Source organism: Arachis hypogaea, chromosome 17 (assembly GCF_003086295.3).
Source record: "Arachis hypogaea cultivar Tifrunner chromosome 17, arahy.Tifrunner.gnm2.J5K5, whole genome shotgun sequence".
Lineage (NCBI taxonomy): Eukaryota > Viridiplantae > Streptophyta > Magnoliopsida > Fabales > Fabaceae > Arachis > Arachis hypogaea.
Genome location: NC_092052.1, coordinates 58,194,186 through 58,211,744, shown reverse-complemented (window position 1 = coordinate 58,211,744; position 17,559 = coordinate 58,194,186). Strand labels below are relative to the sequence as shown.

The window sequence follows — 17,559 nt, the reverse complement described above, 5'->3', positions numbered from 1 at the left end:
TTATATCTATATATGTTTTACTCTTTTGCATCTATTACTTGGATCTTATGCATTAGCTTCGTATGAACGTTTCGCGCTTTTGTAATTCTATCTTTGAGCTATATCCTTCGTCAGGCTTCTAGATTATATTACTTTCTTCTCTATATATATGTATAAGCCTTAGGACTGTCGTAACCTCTGATTAACCTTTGCTTTACGGCTAGAGGAAAGGCTTAGGGTAATCGGGGTGTTACATCAGGTCTTGGTACATCTTAGTTACACCGGAATACATAGAAAACCTACATAGTGGGTTTCTGTCAAAATTCATTGTCGTAAACTTTCTTGAGCAGGTACACAAATTCTGCTTTTGTATCTCCACAAACCATCTCAATTTTGATATATTTCCTCTCGTTGATCTTCTTTTAGCTGTGTTAATAGTGCTGACATTTTCTGTATCTTGAGCTTGTACTTTCTGAATAGCTGTCTTGAAATCAGATGTCAGGTACAATTGAGCCGTAACAACTCCTTTTGACGTCCCCTTCATTCCCAAATTTAGATTCTCAAAAACTGAAATCAACTCCTTTTCCCTCATTATCCTCCAAGAAATACTTAAACTCTTCCGACTTAGAGCATCCGCAACTACATTCGCCTTTCCATGATGATAACTCAACTTAAACTCGTAGTCTTTTAGGAATTCTATCAATCGCCTCTGTCTCATGTTGAGGTCCTTCAGATAAAAAAATATATTTCAAACTCTTGTGATCAGAAAAAACTTCAAACTGTGCTCCATACATATAATGCCTTCATATCTTGAGTGCAAAAATCACCGCAGCTAATTCCAAGTCATGCGTTGGATAGTTCTTCTCATGAGGTATCAGCTGTTGTGAAGCATAAGCTACCACATTCTTATATTGCATCAGCACATATCCTAAACCTTTAAAAGAAGTATCACAATACATTTCGAAAGTTTTTGTGGATCTGGTAATGTCAAAATTGGTGTTGTCGTCAGCTTTTCTTTTAAAGTATACAAAATTTTCTCACATTCCTCTATCCACTCAAATGGAACTTCCTTACGTGTAAGTCGTGTCAAAGGCAAAGCTATCTGTGAAAATTTTTTGATAAACCTTTGGTAGTATCCAACCAGCCCCAGAAAACTCCGAACTTAAGTAACTATCGAAGGCTGCTTCCACTGCAATACCGCTTCAATCTTTGAAGGATCTACTACTATTCCTCCCTTTGAAATAATATGTCCTAAAAATGCCACATCGGTTGCCCAAAACTCATATTCCGATAACTTTGCATGAAACTTTTGCTTCCTTAATATCTGTAGTACAATCCTCAGATGCTCTTTATGTTCCTCTCCTGTTTTAGAATAGATGAGAATGTCATCTATAAAGACTACCACAAACCGATCTTAATACGGACGAAAGATAAAGTTCATATAATCTATGAATACCACAAGAGCATTTGTCAATTCAAAAGACATAACTATATGCAAGTCATATTAAAATAAATATGAATCATAGTGTCATCAAAATCTATTTATGAGCAAAGACTTTAATATACATAATTTTTGCTATATTTACTAAAGTAATAAAATTAGAACATAAAATACTACTTTTCAATACTTGTGGGCTAAGTAGAATATTTTCTATTTCAACTTTTATATATATATATATATATATATATATATATATATATATATATATATATATATATATATATATATATATATGAATAACATAATAAATTTCTATGAGTTCACTATATCATTCCCAATAATTACAAATATATCATATTAATCTTTATGTAATTTATTTAAATTCAATTATTATCAAAGATGCTATAACTACTTCTCAATAAATCATGTATCAACATTTATGCGAAAAAATTATATTGCACACAAATATAATCATCATCACATTAATAAATGTAGTAACATAAAATGTAAGAAAGTTGAACATGGTTGATAAATTTCCATTGTACTATAATTTTTGGGTTGAAAAAAATAAAATTTATCAATTTAACTTGTATTTAGTCCTTTTAATTGCATGCTTTTGTAAGATTTCTCATAATTGAGCCTAATTGATTAAAATATTTTTTTTATACTTTAAAAATTATCAAATTAATTTCATTTTTATTCTATTCGATGGCTTGATACGCTTGTTCAAGTTGTTTAGGGTTTAGGAGGTACGAATAGTTTAGAAAAATAAAAGAAAAGCATATAGAAGTGGAGATTTCACAAAGAAACGAAGGAGAAAGCAATCATGTCTGGTACCCACGCACTCACTAGTGCCCAGGCATGAGTCAGTAAAATTTCTTCTTAGGTGTGTGGGCACCCATATGTGTGCACACACATGTTTGGTCACGTGCCTTATTTAAAATGGAATGTAACTTGAGATTGGGGCCATTTTGGCCCATTTCAAACCATTTTGGAGCCTTATTTAAAGCAAGTCTTAAAGATATTACGCTACGTAGTCTATAGTTTTAGTTTTTAGGATGTTTTAGTAAATTTTAGAGAGAAAAACTCCAACTTCTCTTTAAAATTCTTAGGATTTCTACTTCAATTCTCTCTTGTTTTAATTTTTAATCTTATTTTAGTTTAGTTTTATTTACTTTTTCTTTTTCTACTATCTTAGATAGAATTCTCGTGTTAGCTTTTTTGTTTATATTATTTTAGTTTATGAATTATTGTTGAGTTCTCAATTTTCTTTAATGAATTTGATGTTTTATGTTTTATTCTTTCTTATTTAATATGTTATTGTTGCTTTTTTGAATTGTGTAGTTGTAGATTTTACTAGTTCTTGCAATTTATGATATTTTATTTTTATGCCTTCCAAGTGATTGATAAAATACTTGAACTAGTTATAGAGTAGATTTTTACATTCTTATATTGAGTTGGGAACTTACGTGATCTTGAGTTGCTATGTCCAAATTGGTTGATAATTTCGAGATGTTAGTTAGTCTTGTTTCTACTAACGTTAATCTTTTACTAATTTCAATTAGAAAGTTGGTTAGGACTTGTGAATTGAGATTAACTAAGCCTATTTGACTTTTTTTAATATGTAGAGGTTAACGAATTGGATTTGTTCTTTGTAATTATTATGTTAGGGTTAGTGATAAGAATAATGATCCTTAATCCTCAATCTTTGTCAAAATCTTTTATGCAATTGGATTTAATTTCTTTTACTAGTTAATTGTTTTAGTTTAATTTTTTACAATTTAAATTTCTGTTAATTGTGATCAAAACCTTTGATTTTCTCATAGCTAATGATAGAGCACTCGATTGTGATTCCAAGAAAGAACGACCTGAAATTAAATTTCTGATTATTGATTTGAATTGTGATATCTTTTTAAACTAAACTTTGAAGAGTATTAAATGCCGGTTTAGAACTATCTATAACGAATTTGAACTTTATAACTTGTAAATTCTTAAACTAATATTTAGCACTCATCAATGGTCCAACGGTTTAAGATTTTAGATAAGAAGTGGAGTATCAAGTTCAAAACATTCAACTCAAAACAAAAGTTTTATTTTATAGCAATCCAAAACCATAACGCACTTTCTATTATGCTATAGTTCTTCGTTCTTCACTTCCACACCGTCTTCCCTTTTCCATTTTTTTTAAGAATCAGAAACTTGTAAAAATTATGAAAAATTATGCCAACATGAAAAATAATTGTTGCACGAATTGGAAGATTCTATTAGGAAGTATTATCCATTAATATTATTCTCTATTCTCATGGTGTGTTAATTTTAGTTTCCATGATTTTTTTTTTATTCTATAAATTTATAGAAATTATCGTTAATTCCAAAATTCATACGATGCATTTTTCTTTCAAACACAATTGATCAAAATAACATAGTGATTAAATTTTAGAATTGTCAGACAAAAATAATTTTTACTCTGATATTACATGTTAGTTATAAATCAGTAATTTACGTACTTCTGCCATAACCAATTCTTCTTGAATTTGAAACTCTTAATTTTTGAACACGGTTATGATAATTAAAATTGAGATTCAAATTTTATGATTAGTTATGCTCTCTTCATCCAATGCAATTAACTAATAAATTTTTTTTAATAATTATAATACCACCCAAATTAATTTCTATATTAATAAATGGTAGCAAAAACAGAAAAGAATTCTAACAATGGTTTCAAGCTGGTGGGAGCAGAGGGAATTCTGTGTTATATAGAAATGGTTGACTTTTTAATAATGCTAGCAGCTCTACCTCAGAAATAGCGTTTCAAGCCAGGTTGATGGTGGAAGATATCAAGGTTGTCGGACATCTTTGCTACCAGCATGGTGTCTTAAGCATTGCTACAAAAACATGGAGATAACTGTATCAAATTGAATTATGAGGGAACCGTTCTTGTGGCAACCGGAAAAGCAGGGTTTCGAGCTCTCCTTCGAGACTGCAGTGGAGGTTGGTTGCGGGTTTAGTTCCGGGATCAACGTCATCCGATCAGAATTGGCAATTTGGCAAGTTTTGAAGATGGCTTTCAAGTTAGAGATGGAGATGGTTGAGTGTGAAACAGATGCATCCGAGGTGTTGTTCTTCTTGGTAAACCTCTGGAAACTACCAGATGAACATGCAGAGCTTGATATTTTTATCTGAAGCAGAGGCAACGATGGAATGTGAGGTTCAATTTGGTTCAGAGGGAGGCCAACATGGTTGCAGATTAGTTGGCGAGGCATGAAACTCATGGTGCAGCTGAGTTTGAGGACTGGTTTCAACCACTAGATGAGTTACACCATATTTTGCAACGAGATATAAACTAGGAAGTAAAAAAAATCATGCAGTATAAAATTAATTCCCTAATAGCATCTGAAGATAAATCTCTGAAACAAATTAAAGTTAGAACTTGTAAACAATTTTGTTCAAAAATCGAATTTAGATAATATAAATACTTTGTAAAACTAATAAAATAAATTAGTATAAATTAGAACTTTGAAAGATTCTCATTGTCCTAAATATATGCAAGAATTTTTCATGCATTACTCAGTTGACTATAACCATATGACGCGCCAATTTTTACTCACGTTTAGTTTCATGGAAACAACTACTACAAAAGAGAACAAGCTAGTGTTGCAAATAAACACACACTTCAAGCACTTACGTTTTACACGATTCCTCATCCAATTTATAAACACTCTTCACACTCACACTCACTACTTATTCTACATACACTTTTGCTTTATTACAATTTTAATTTCCTCTCCAGTCGATCTCCATACACAACAAACCAAAGCAGAAAACCTTATAACGTTTTTAGTTTGAAGATGGGCCTTAAAGTGCAATTTCTTTTGCTTTTGTGCATTATTCTTCCAGCAATGGTTTCAGGAATACGCTTCATACGCATAAATAATAACAACCCTTTCTCTGTGAAGGGTCGAGTTTATTGTGACCCTTGCCGTTTTAGTTTTGAGAGCCTTGCCACCACATACATTGCTGGTAATAATCCATATCTAACACCACTTTATCATATTCATATCATATCTGTTTGGTAAAGTATAATATAAAAAAAGTACTGTCTTTTGATATTTTTCGTTATTTTATGCAATATTGTTGTCCTTATTAAATGCGAGTATATTATGGTTTTTAACAATAAAACATTTTCACCTTAAAAAATATAAACTAACTCGATACCTATCAAAGATCGAGTTAGTTCAACAAAATTATCCTAATTTGTTAAGTCGTTTTGTTGAACGTTTTGTGGAACTTTTTCAAAATAATTCAAAATCTTTAATGACTATCGAATTAATTTACATCTTTTATGATTAGAATTAGAGGTGCTGAAATCTTTTATGTAAAAAAATGATAGTTTTAATTTGAACTTGGGTACACTAATTTTATGCCCACTAAACGCGCACAAAATGTGGCAATTGGCAGCTATAAATTTCTACTCTAAATTTGTAAAAATTTACAATTTATTAATACTACCCTTTAAAAGTATTGTTCGTAAGAAAACTCGATCTTAAGTGCATGAAATTTATTTATATATATATATATACACGTTGTTTCACACATGTTCTTTTGAATCTTTCTTTCTCAGTTTCTCTCCCTATAATGACTTATTATTGATTTCCTAGAAAAACTGTAGATAAAAGTTTAGTTCATGTATTTATAGAAGAATAATTTTTAATAAGATTTTTCTAGAAAATCAGATTTTAAATTTTGAAGCAGTAGAGATCTAATTAAGAAATCATAAACTACTATATATATCTCCAATTATATGAATTGTTATCATTTATAGTTGGTAACATGTGTTATATTGCAATCAAATGATCCTTCGTAGGTGCGGAGGTTATTTTACAATGCAAGGACAGGATCACAAATGACATTGTTTTCAGCAAACAAAGCCAAACTGATTCATCAGGAGCATATACAATAAATGTCGACGCAGATTTTGAAAACCAAGTTTGTGATGTGAAGCTTTTAAGCAGTTCACAAGATGATTGCAAAGAACCTGCGTTAGGTCGTGACCAATCTCGTGTCATACTCAACCGTTTCAATGGCATTGCCACCAATGATAGGTTTGTTAACAACTTGGGTTTCATGAAGAATGAAGCTTTGTCGGGTTGTGCCGATATTCTAAGGAAGTACTACAAATTCGGTTCTAAGAATTAGTTTCAGGGAAAAGCTACTCTGTTTTTTAGTAGGTAAAGTGCACTTTTGTTTTCCTCTGTCTAACCATTTTTTTTCAAAGTTTTTAAACTTAGTACTAATGTTCAAACCAGAAATAAAATTTGTACCACCTTTTATGTACACCTCTCTTGTATATATTTTTTTATGGTACAGAAGACAAATATTTTATATTTTTTTTCAATTATTTTTACTACCAAAATTAAAGTGTATAAGAGAAGTATACATAAAAGTGGTGCGCATAACATTTTTCATGTTAAATTATTTCAATTTTATCCTAACATTTTTAAAGAGTTTCAATTTTACCGTTCTATTAAACTTATTAACAAAAACGTAAGGGCTTAATTCAAAAAATTTTAGTTATTGAGACAAAGTGTACTTTACCTTTTAGGATTTTTTTATTTTTAGTTTTAAATATTCTTGCATTTGGGTAATCCTTTTGGTTTTTCTTTGTTGAAATGTTTAATGCGTCGTCTTAGCATATAAAATTACGTGTTAGTTAGTCGCCAAAAAAAATGTGTGTGTTAGTGTCTTAAACTTTGTGTTGCCATCATCATAATGAAATTTTGATCATGTATTGGTGGAAGGTACAAAGTTGTATATATAATAATATCGAGTTCTATATTTATCTAGATGATATGCAATTACTAGTTATATTATTCAATCTTGTGTTGTGTGATCATTTAGTTACCAAATTTGTAAAAGAATGCAAATATTGAATCAAATTTATTTATAGATAAGAATCTAGAGAATGCTTATATTAGGATTTGGCATAAATTAGAAGAGGAAATTCACACAAACACAGCATAGTCTTAGCTAACAAGTGTAATTAAACCTCAAATTGCATCTTGGTAGGAATAATTCAAAAAGTGTAATACCTGAAAATTTGACTAAGGAAAAAAGTATATACTTTTAAGGTGTACTAAAAGAAATGAATTGAGTACAAGTACTAAATTAGTCAACAACAAAATTAATAAATTAGAGTGGTCAATCTCACTATAGAGATGTAGGATGGCGTCTCTATGTAACTAACTCCACCTAATAGGATAAGTCTTTGTTTTTATAGTTGTTGAATGTAACCCCAATTGGAATTCAATAAAACATATCCATAGCTTATCAAATAATGAAATGTAAATACACTCTTTGCTTCATTTAAAAAAAAAAATAAAAGAAAAAATAAAAAATAAAAGAAATAACATAATGATAATAACAATGATAAATGTTCCTCCCTTGTGGCAAAAGAAATAAGCTACTGAAGATGAGTTCCAAATTTCTCGCTACTAGCTCAGTTCTAGTGTCTGAGATAACATACATTATTTTATAGTAAATGGACATTTTATTGTATTCACTATATACTACAGTGCTGTCATTTTATTCGGAAATAGGTGGTGAAAATCCGGTGCAATATACCAGAAAATAGATGGACCTGAAAACAGAACTAGTATCAATCACAGGATACCAAAGGCCTGCTAGGTGCACAATCAAGCATCTCAAAGGGTATAATCAGTTGTCATCAAAATCCAACATAAAGTTGGGGTAAAAGACAGAAAAAAATCGTCCCAAGATGGTGTGATTTTCAGTTTTAAACTAGCATGTTATAGCATCTGCTAATTACAGTTGAACAGCACTTCAGGAAAAAGGTGCTGTGTTGCTTAATTTGTCATTTTAATGCGTATCGACTCTGGCGTTTCCATACTCTTGATTAACCAAGACATTATCATCATTATGGTTAACGATCTCGGTGTCCATTCTAGGGTCAGGGTCTAAGTCAGGGGAAGATTCTCTCTTCTCGTTGTCAGATGGGTCAGAATCAGAATCTAACTTAATTGAATCTAACGATGGAGGAGCAACTGGAACTGATGACAGAGAGTTCTCCCCTGTCCAGAAAGAGGGAATCTTCTTGTCGTCCTCTTTCATCCTCTCCGCATACCTGTTTATGTCAAACCCTGTGTCATTCTTCCCGCCAAATGCAGATTCAAGTTGGTCCAAATCAAATAAATCCTCCATGATCTTCTTGGTATTGTTATCATCAGCGTAAACAAACTTCACTTTATTGTAAGTCTTAGGCTCCAATAGGGGCTTTACCATCTGCAGCAACAAATTATACATAACCATAAAATGGTGAAGGGTAACGGTAGAATTATCAACAGGTAAGGAAAGCCTTTTGAGAACTACATATGCATTTGATCTTTTAAGTACCACAGACTAACAACATGAAAAACAACAGCATATAATAACAAAACCTTATCCCACTCTAGGTGGCTCAGCTATGTAAATCAAATAACATCATGGCTAAGATGAGAGTTTTTCTACATTTAGCTCATTTATACTAAGATGAAAGAATTACTTTCACAAATTATTCAATACAGGGCACATGAAATTCTTTCGTGCTCGAATTGGCTACACGGGGAAGGAGAACCCAAACTACAATTATTATTCAAGAATTCAAGGTTTTGAAATCAAGAGCCCTAAAATGGATGAAGAATGGTAGATCAACGGGTTTGAACAATATACCGATTGAAGTTTGGAAAGATTTAAGAGGAAAAGGTGTTAGTCAGCTAACGAAGCTTTTAAATTAGATTTGAAGATCTAAGAAAAGAAGCACCTTGATCCTTATTTACAAAAACGAGATATACCAAGTTGTGGAAATCACAAAGAGACAAACTCGTAAGGGAGATGAAGAGAAGCAAGAGAAAAAAGACAAAGAAGAAAAAAAAGGATGATGTAAATTATAGGATTCAAGTGAGTTTGTCATAGTGGTGGAGTGCTTCAGACATCATTTGCAACAAGTACCTTTAAAATGCAACATACATGGAATAGCGTGTTGGGCAGTAAAAAGTGAACAGGAATATAAGTTTTCTGCGCTCAAAGTGAAGATGCTTAAATTGATGAGTGACCATACGCAAATGAACATAATAAAGAACGAAAACATGATAGAGAAAGTCGGAGTTGCGCCTATTATTGAGGGCATAATAGAATCTTGTCTTAGGTGGTTTGGACATGTGGGAAAAGGACTAGCAAAACATCCAATAAGGAAGGTAGATTAAATGTAAGATTGACCAATCATTAAAGGTAGAGGGAGACTGAGAGACCTAAGGTTCTGTTTGGATTTCATTCTGAGACAAACTGGTAAACCCATAAACATCACCCATACCAAAAGCTAAACTTTTTTTTTTTTTTTGAAATCGATAGTTGGCGACAGTAGGACATATAAAATTGAGCAAAATTTTGCTAAGAAATATCCCGTTGCAACAAAACTGCTCATGCCTGGCAATGTAAGAGAAGCCATTGATAAGATATTGAAAACTCTGAATATTTTGGGAGCCATTCCACTTCTTTCTTTTTTGATTACCATCCTCATGCGTTCTTGAGAGAGAGAGAGAGAGAGAGAGAGAGGAGAGAAGCAGAGATCAAGGGAGACGAGGCAGGGGCTGCATCAACAGAATCCAGCATCATCAGTGGCAGGAACTAGAGGATTGGAGGTAGAGGAAGGGACAGTGAGATTGAGAGAGGATCAAGAGAAGAAGAGGTGGAAGAAGGAGGCAGAGTGAACACGGGTTGCGACCATGGGATCTCAAGGTGGCGCAGGGGACAGAGAGATCAAGAGAAAAGTGATTTGTAGAGCACAGTGACAAAGGCAGAGGCAAGAGATAAGTAGCTGCTACGACAAAATCGGAGGCACGGTCCATTGCTATTTGCTCTTCATGATCCAGATTTGCAGTACTTCATTTCAAATCTGATTTTGTTGAGGAAGAAAGTGGTGGCGGTAGTGTTTGTGGTTGTGGCAGTGGCAGCAACAGCCGCGGCAGTGGTGGTGGCAGCGGCAGTGGTGGTGGCAGCGGCAGTAGTGCAATTTGTAGTAAAAGGGAAAGCTTGGGAGTGTAGTTCTAGGAAGATGGTTTGAAAAATTTAAAGAGTATAATTGGATTATGAAAAATTTAATGGGGATAGTTTTGGAATAAAAAATTTATTTTATGTCCCTAGAATCCATCTCACTATCCTAGCTCATAGACTAGACAGAAATTTTGATTAAAATCTGTCCCAGAGACAGAAAATATTATGATTAATTTTGTCATCTCTACATCCAAACATGAATCTCCATATTTTGTTTGTCTCCATATTTCCGTCTGGGACGGAATCCAGACAGAGCCTAAGAACTCTGAATAAGGTGGTCAACAAAGATTTAACATAAATGAGCTTTTACTACAAACATGATACAGGAAAGAATAATGTTGTTTGACTTATGTAGCAAACCCTACCAGGTATAAGATTTTATTGTTATATACTTTAATTTCTTTTAATAACTTACACGTTCTTACGTTTCCTTTCTCTTTCTGTCTTTGACTGCTAGACTAAGAATTAAGTTTTAGAAAGAAAATATTTCAAGGACCAAACTGGAGATTTACTCAAATTAAATAGGTACTTTTGTTAATCATAGCATTGACATGTGCGCTAGGAAAATAATAATATAAAAAAAAAAGGAAAAATGAAAAACTTGGACCTGATCCCAAATATCATTTCATGCGGCTTAGATGCATATCATAAAGCTTACTAACTAAGAATGCAATTCAACTTTGACCTCACTCTAACAGAATCTAAAATAGTCAGCCTCACAACAGCATGCAATTGTGTTAAGATATCAAAGGGATGAAATTTGAGAACAGGAAAAAGCTTAATTACCGTGAAGAATGGTTCAAAGAACTTAGGTGGATTGTACAGTATTGCAAGACCCAGACGTTCAGGATACTGATCTTGCAATATATGTGCAGTTTCACGGGTCACCCTGACTGATATATGTGACAAATTGAAACCCTGGAAGTCAATTAGCCAGACCATCTGTTCCTGATGTGGTGGAAGATTTAGAATAGCATTCTCCATGCAGTATACCAAATATTTAACCTGTCCTTTTATCGACTTCGAGTTCTGCACTCCAAGGAAGAACAAATTGGAAATCATGAATAACATTCTTCTACAACATCAGCAACAAATCAGATTTCAACCATTTGTGCAGGTATATCTACTAAATCTTGCCTGATGTCAAATCAAGGAGTAAGAAAGTGTGTCAAAATGATAGAAACTGAACCTGGCTAGGTAGCTGGACAGTGGACACAGGGTATGCTTAAAATCACCCCACATTCTCATCCTTCAGATTTCACTTATTCCAAGAACAACAACAACAACAACAAAGCCTTGTCCCACTAAGTGGGGTCGGCTTCACTTATTCCAAGAACACCCCCAAAAAATCTGACTTGAATAGACATACTACATATCATAACATATTTTCGAAAGATACCTGGCGGCTAGGTCTCATGACAAGGACTGTTCTCCCATGCTTGTCAACGTAATCTGTTCTGTAGATCTTTCCAGTATCCGCTTCCTGAGCAACATCTTCCTGCATTAACAGAAGTGCACTTCAACTAAAATTTTGGCAGAAGATAATATCAGTGTTCAATAATTTGATCAAACATTCCCAGATCACAAAAATTCCAGGTGAAGTAGATAACTAGATGGATCCTGAATCCATTAACTCAGTCTAGGAACTACATGATATTAAATTGGTGGTAGTTCAAGCAGGATCAGATATGGTTAAACACGGCCACTGGATCTGACTGAGCATCTTTAAAGTTTACGCAGTCCTACAGTTAACTCCTCCTAAGAGACAAGAGTGACCAAGAGAACAGCAAGAAAAGGGCACAAATATGCAATCACTCACCCATCGGATCTCTTCTGGTTTGTATTCTGCTCTCCATTTTAGTGTCTGTTTCAACATTTTAACCGCCTTCTTGACATTCCAATTCCGTGCCCTCAAATGCCTTGCAATGGATGCATCAGAACAATAAAGAGATGCCTTACCAGACAGTGGTCCAATCAACCTTCTGACCTCCATTATCTAGAAAGAAGCAAATCATTATGAGCTAGAAAACATGTTTTCTTTCTTGCAAAGATTGCAGCTTCATATTGTCAAATACAAAGTATCGAAAAAATCGACAGGATGGGTTCAAACCAAGAATTCACAAGTACAGGACATACCAGGGACTGCTGCTCTTCTAAGCTTAACATTTTCTCATGGCCATTAGAGGTAGTTTTCTTTAAATCCACACTCATGGTGTCAGTTTAGAGACGCTCAGAAAGAAAATAGCGAGTTCTGCAAGAGAAGACAATACCAATACATCTACGTAATTACTCATATCATCTAAAGTAAAACAAAATGCTATGCACTATGTCACTATGATACATTGAATCCAATAGCTCGTCATTTATGCAGTCTAAAATCTGTAAATAATTTTTTTTTCTCATGGATACTACATTCATGACGTATATAGTTACAAGTTGTAAATATGAGTAACTAATATCAACTATATTATGCCATTCACTAAACTATGTAAAAAGATCTGGGAGAAAAAACTTTGAAGGGTCAGTGAGATTTCATTCATACTCACTCTTACTGTTTTGTTAGTTGAAAAAATTGGAGTGTTGGTCAATTGTAAAGTTTAAAATACAATTTCTAATCCATATGAAACTTAAGCCAGGCAGAACTACATTGAAGTAGTTTGTTTGGGGGGTTATGGGGGGACAAGAGACTAAAACCTCAAAGCTAAAGCCTTTCGACTGAAAATTTGTTAATATATAAGAGATATAGGATGCATGCAGCCAGTAGACCAACTTTACTCATTCCATCCCTGCTAGAAGGCATAACAAAACCTAACATTATAATAAAGAGAATGCTTTAACACACATTATCACCGTGGTGGGCAAGTATTACGAATAAAATCTTCACCCCTACTTTAGCCCCATACCAAACACTCCCATAATGAAGAGTTGCTATTTGAAAGTGCGAAAATCAGAGATTTCCTTAAGCCCATAGACAGATGAAATGGGTTATAGATACAAATATTTATTTAGAACCAATCGAATGAGAGTACAGAAGGATACGAAATGAATATTAATTCTAAATAGTTTTTTAAGCTTAACAGCTCATTTGCAATTCACATTTGTTTTACCTTCAACTAGGAAGCACACCATGTGCAACTTAAAGCAAATAGGACCATTCGAATTTAGAAGACCCCAGAACTCAGAAAAGTGAGATTAAAACTTTATCATTTGAAAATGTAGATCACATAAGGGCTTACTATTGGAAAACTTTGTTTATTCACACTCCCAACTGCTTAATTGAGTTGCAACTATCTAATTTTCCCCAAATCATTTTGTATTCATGCCACATTAGGTGGGAGCATCCATGGACTGCCACGATATTCTAGCATAAACATAGTTGGTCACCAAACTCAAACAAAAGAGAAGGCTTATAATAAGCCCTTCATAGCTAATCTACAAGTCTTCAATATTAGTAACAGCCCCCCCGCTTTTCCTTTTTTTTTTATTCACATTTAATTAACAGGAATTTAGAAAACTGCAATTGAGGGGGTAAGTGAGGATTGTGAACTGCTAATACACCCTTGCCCTAACATACATTGACCACTGAATAAATTTTTTGCTGAATAGTATGACCTTTACATAACTAACACTAAACTTCATATTTCATCCTAATTCATAATCAGAAGCTCCTAAATCTAACACAAATTAAAATTATCCACACAAAAGCTCAAGAAAGGTCTTCATAGAAAGGATCTTACCTCAGCTTCTGCAATTGTGCTTTTCAAAAACGAAAAACACCAACAGCTTTCAGTTATTCACAAATTATACGATCCACTATGATTGTTGCCAAAAATTACCTTTAAAACAAAGATTGAAAAATACGAAATTAAAAATGATATTTTTCCTGCTTCGCAGAGTACCACGTTACATAATAATATAATATAAATAAATAAATGGTAATAATAAGGACTAAAAGAAGAACGGAGTCAAACATATAGCAAAATAAAATAAAATAAATATAAAAAGAAAAAAACTATGAAAATCAGGAGAAAACAAACGACCAAGAATAGAATAGAAGCGAAGAGATCAATGGTTTACCTGATTCCGAAAGGTTTGGTTTTTGGCGAGAGAGAGAGAGAAGTCAACAACTCTTCCGTTTTCCCTCTCTCTCTGTTGTGACTTGTGATGACTGATTAAGGGAGCTTTTGGCTTTTGAGAATTGAGATGGTACAGTTGAGCAGATAATTAAAAACTAAAAATTAAATATAAAAAGAATAAAAGAGCAGGTGGATTTTTGGAGAAAGTGATGCTGATTCTGATTCTGATTCCGATTTATTCTTGTATTTTATTGTTTAGAACTGTATGCATTTGTGGAGACTGACTGCATAAATGAATTATATAAATATTAAAGCATTAATATTATTCCAACTTTTTTAGAAATTAAATAACAATACTAGAATAGTAGAATAGTAATAATAAATTTAAAATTGACTAAAATTAATAAAATAACTTTTTTTTAATAGAGCCAAAGACTCTTCTTTTTGAAGTTTGTTATTTTTACGGTGATTTTCGGACTAAATTTGAGTCATTCTTCAAGTAGATTTAACTCAATTCAAAATTATTATATTTTATAATTTTACTATATGTTTTATATTAAAATTAATAACAAAATATTTTGTTTATTTATTTCAATTGATATTTTTTATATTATCTGATGTTGTTTATGTTTAAATAATTTATTTGGCAGAAATGTTATATAATTTTTATTAATATTAATTTTTAAAGATAAAATTTTATTAATTTTTTATATAAAATTTATAAAATTATATACATTAATTATAAATTAAGGCGACCTAATTTAACTTGATTATATCAAATTAATCTATGGCCGAATTTAAATATTTAAAATAGACCTAATAAAATATTTTAATAAAATTTGAATCTAATTAAATTTAAGATAATTCATCCCAATAAACCATTTGAAAACTAAATTTATGTGTATTTTCCAAAATAAAAAAAGGCTACGTATATATCTCAATTTACATATATATATATATATATATATATATATATATATATATATATATATATATGTAAATTAAATTTATAAGATTCAAATTACTTGTCTGTTATCTCCACTACTAAATCGAATGAAAAATATTCAATTTACAATGAGCTGGATGGTTTTAACACGCTCACAGAAAATCGAAGCCAATAGTATTGGTAAATCGACGCACATAGATTCGATTTACATGCAAAAAGGTTCCATACTAAATCGAATCAAATAGGGTAGATTTAGTGTGAACGTGCCTATATATACAATTCGAAAGCAATTCATTCGAATTACAAAACATACAAACCCCTCCACGAACCCTACCACCCAGCAACGAAATATTGAAAAGCAACCCCAGAAAAATCGAATCCGAACAAATGGAGGACGATTCGAATCGTCTCTATTAATTAGATGGAGTCGCGCATATTGCTTGTGCCGTCCACCTTGAGGTTAGTGAACAAAAATTTTTGTTTTGAATATAAATTAGTCATTTTAATAATGTTAACATAATTCGTGTAGTAGTTGTTTAGAGTCGGTAATTAGGAATTAGAAATTTTTTTTTAACATAAATGCTTGTTAGAAGTAGTAAGCTATTATGTGGTTAGATTTTGAGAACTTGAAATGGTACCTAAAAAAGTTTGTTAAGATTTTAGGCTACGTTAGATATTTGAAGTTATTACTTTTAGAGTAAAGGACAAATAGGTCCCTGACCTTTTTTTTTCGCGGACATTTTCGTCCTCAAGGAAGGAAAAATACATTCAAGTCCCTCACCCCCAAAAAACGTGGACATTTATGTCCTTCCATTGAATTCAGGCGTTTGGACTGGACGAAAAATTCTGACCTGGCAGAGGTGGCGCTGACCTGGCCGTTACGGAGGCCACGTGGCAGGGAGCATTTCGAAACAGGACATATAAGTCCCTGGAGACGAAAACGACGCCGTTTTGGTAACCTCCCCCAATCTTTCAAATTTCTCTGCCCTTTTCTTCTTCCTTCGTCCTTTTTCCCGTCCATTCTTCTTCCTTGGCCCCTGCCTCCATCACCGTCGCACAGCCGCGCCTCCGTCAGCCACCATCAACGCTAGCGACCTCCTCCTGCCTCTCTTTTGAGTAGCTGTTGGCCCTGTGAGCGATCCTCAGGAGTATCCATCTCATCCAGCATGTCATAATATCGATTCGGGAAGTTAGATGTGTCCTCTGCCGGGACTCCCATGTCGGGATCAGAGAAGAGACTAGTGCTCTCTTTAGCTGGTTGTTTTCCTTTCCAGTTGATTTCTTTCCTTTGGCAAGTTGTTTACCCTTGCCAGTGGTCCTCATCCTGGAAAGTACAAACAGTCTATAAGAAATGGATTGACAATAACCGCTCACAAGAAATGGTAAAATAGAAGAAACAGCAGCTCACAAGCAGGACCTCTACACAATTCACACTCATACAATGCAACCATTCAAAACTATACAGTGGTGGAATTGAATGAAGAATGAGTGATGCACATTGATAGAAAAATTGAAGTTGATAAACCTCAAGTAAAAATTTGAATATACATGTGGCCATTCATGTAATTCACATTGCAAAAAGAGGTTGAATGAAGAAGTACACATCAAACATCAAAGCATCACACAAACACTCTTCAAAGATGAGTGGAAATAAGGAATATAAAGCAGCTTAGTGAAATATAAGAATGGGAAATCTCAACTAAACAGAGAAATGACAAGCCGGGTTAGTGATTAATTGGCCTTGGCAACATTCAAAGTGAAAAGCGTGCATATCAAGTCAATTAATCAAAGTGAAGATTGAGTTTTGAAAACAAAACTTTTCTAAAATTCGGCAGTATCTCAGTAGTACATAGTACATTTTCCAAAGTCAAACAAACAATTTTACATTCCATATGAATTCCTTGATAATTAAGCACACAAAAATTATATGTACACTCATAGGGAGGGAATGGACAAGCCAACATGTGATGAAAAATCAGTAGCAGCTAAACATGAAGCAACAACAAAGTGGG

At 33.0% G+C, this 17,559-nt stretch overlaps 3 protein-coding genes across 4 annotated transcripts; 1 reads left to right on the top strand and 2 right to left on the bottom strand.

Annotated features, from left to right (window-relative positions):
• Positions 1 to 229: 229 nt before the first annotated feature.
• LOC140180609 (uncharacterized) lies at positions 230 to 938 on the bottom strand. The gene is made up of 2 exons (XM_072221859.1): positions 807 to 938; positions 230 to 706 (listed from the first exon to the last, which is right to left on the bottom strand). The coding sequence occupies exons 1-2, from the start codon at positions 936 to 938 to the stop codon at positions 230 to 232; spliced, it is 609 nt and encodes a 202-aa protein (XP_072077960.1).
• A 4,330-nt stretch (positions 939 to 5,268) lies between these two features.
• LOC112763314 (olee1-like protein) lies at positions 5,269 to 6,616 on the top strand. The gene is made up of 2 exons (XM_025809017.1): positions 5,269 to 5,440; positions 6,285 to 6,616. Exons 1-2 carry the CDS (start codon positions 5,269 to 5,271, stop codon positions 6,614 to 6,616), a joined length of 504 nt encoding a protein of 167 aa, XP_025664802.1.
• A 1,331-nt stretch (positions 6,617 to 7,947) lies between these two features.
• LOC112764984 (uncharacterized) lies at positions 7,948 to 14,890 on the bottom strand. 2 transcript variants are annotated; one of them, XM_025810844.3, is made up of 7 exons: positions 14,603 to 14,890; positions 14,263 to 14,361; positions 12,662 to 12,776; positions 12,345 to 12,521; positions 11,925 to 12,023; positions 11,312 to 11,554; positions 7,948 to 8,719 (listed from the first exon to the last, which is right to left on the bottom strand). In XM_025810844.3, the coding sequence occupies exons 3-7, from the start codon at positions 12,734 to 12,736 to the stop codon at positions 8,297 to 8,299; spliced, it is 1,017 nt and encodes a 338-aa protein (XP_025666629.1). In that variant the 5' UTR covers positions 12,737 to 12,776; positions 14,263 to 14,361; positions 14,603 to 14,890; the 3' UTR covers positions 7,948 to 8,296. The 2 variants fall into 2 exon arrangements, with proteins under 2 accessions (XP_025666629.1, XP_072078964.1); XM_072222863.1 differs by lacking the exon at positions 14,263 to 14,361 and having other exon boundaries at positions 14,603 to 14,868.
• Between the last annotated feature and the right edge of the window lie 2,669 nt (positions 14,891 to 17,559).

Excerpts from the sequence above, each read along its gene's own strand:
- LOC140180609 (XM_072221859.1), bottom strand. The coding sequence starts at position 938 with ATGTATTGTGATACTTCTTTTAAAGGTTTAGGATATGTGCTGATGCAA. Across the intron at positions 707-806 it reads ATGACTTGGAATTAGCTGCG|GACCTCAACATGAGACAGAG; the intron begins GTGATTTTTGCA and ends TTTTATCTGAAG.
- LOC112763314 (XM_025809017.1), top strand. The coding sequence starts at position 5,269 with ATGGGCCTTAAAGTGCAATTTCTTTTGCTTTTGTGCATTATTCTTCCA. Across the intron at positions 5,441-6,284 it reads TGCCACCACATACATTGCTG|GTGCGGAGGTTATTTTACAA; the intron begins GTAATAATCCAT and ends GATCCTTCGTAG.
- LOC112764984 (XM_025810844.3), bottom strand. The coding sequence starts at position 12,736 with ATGAGTGTGGATTTAAAGAAAACTACCTCTAATGGCCATGAGAAAATG. Across the intron at positions 12,522-12,661 it reads TAGAAGAGCAGCAGTCCCTG|ATAATGGAGGTCAGAAGGTT; the intron begins GTATGTCCTGTA and ends GCTTCTTTCTAG. Across the intron at positions 11,555-11,924 it reads TCATGAGACCTAGCCGCCAG|AACTCGAAGTCGATAAAAGG; the intron begins GTATCTTTCGAA and ends CTTGGAGTGCAG.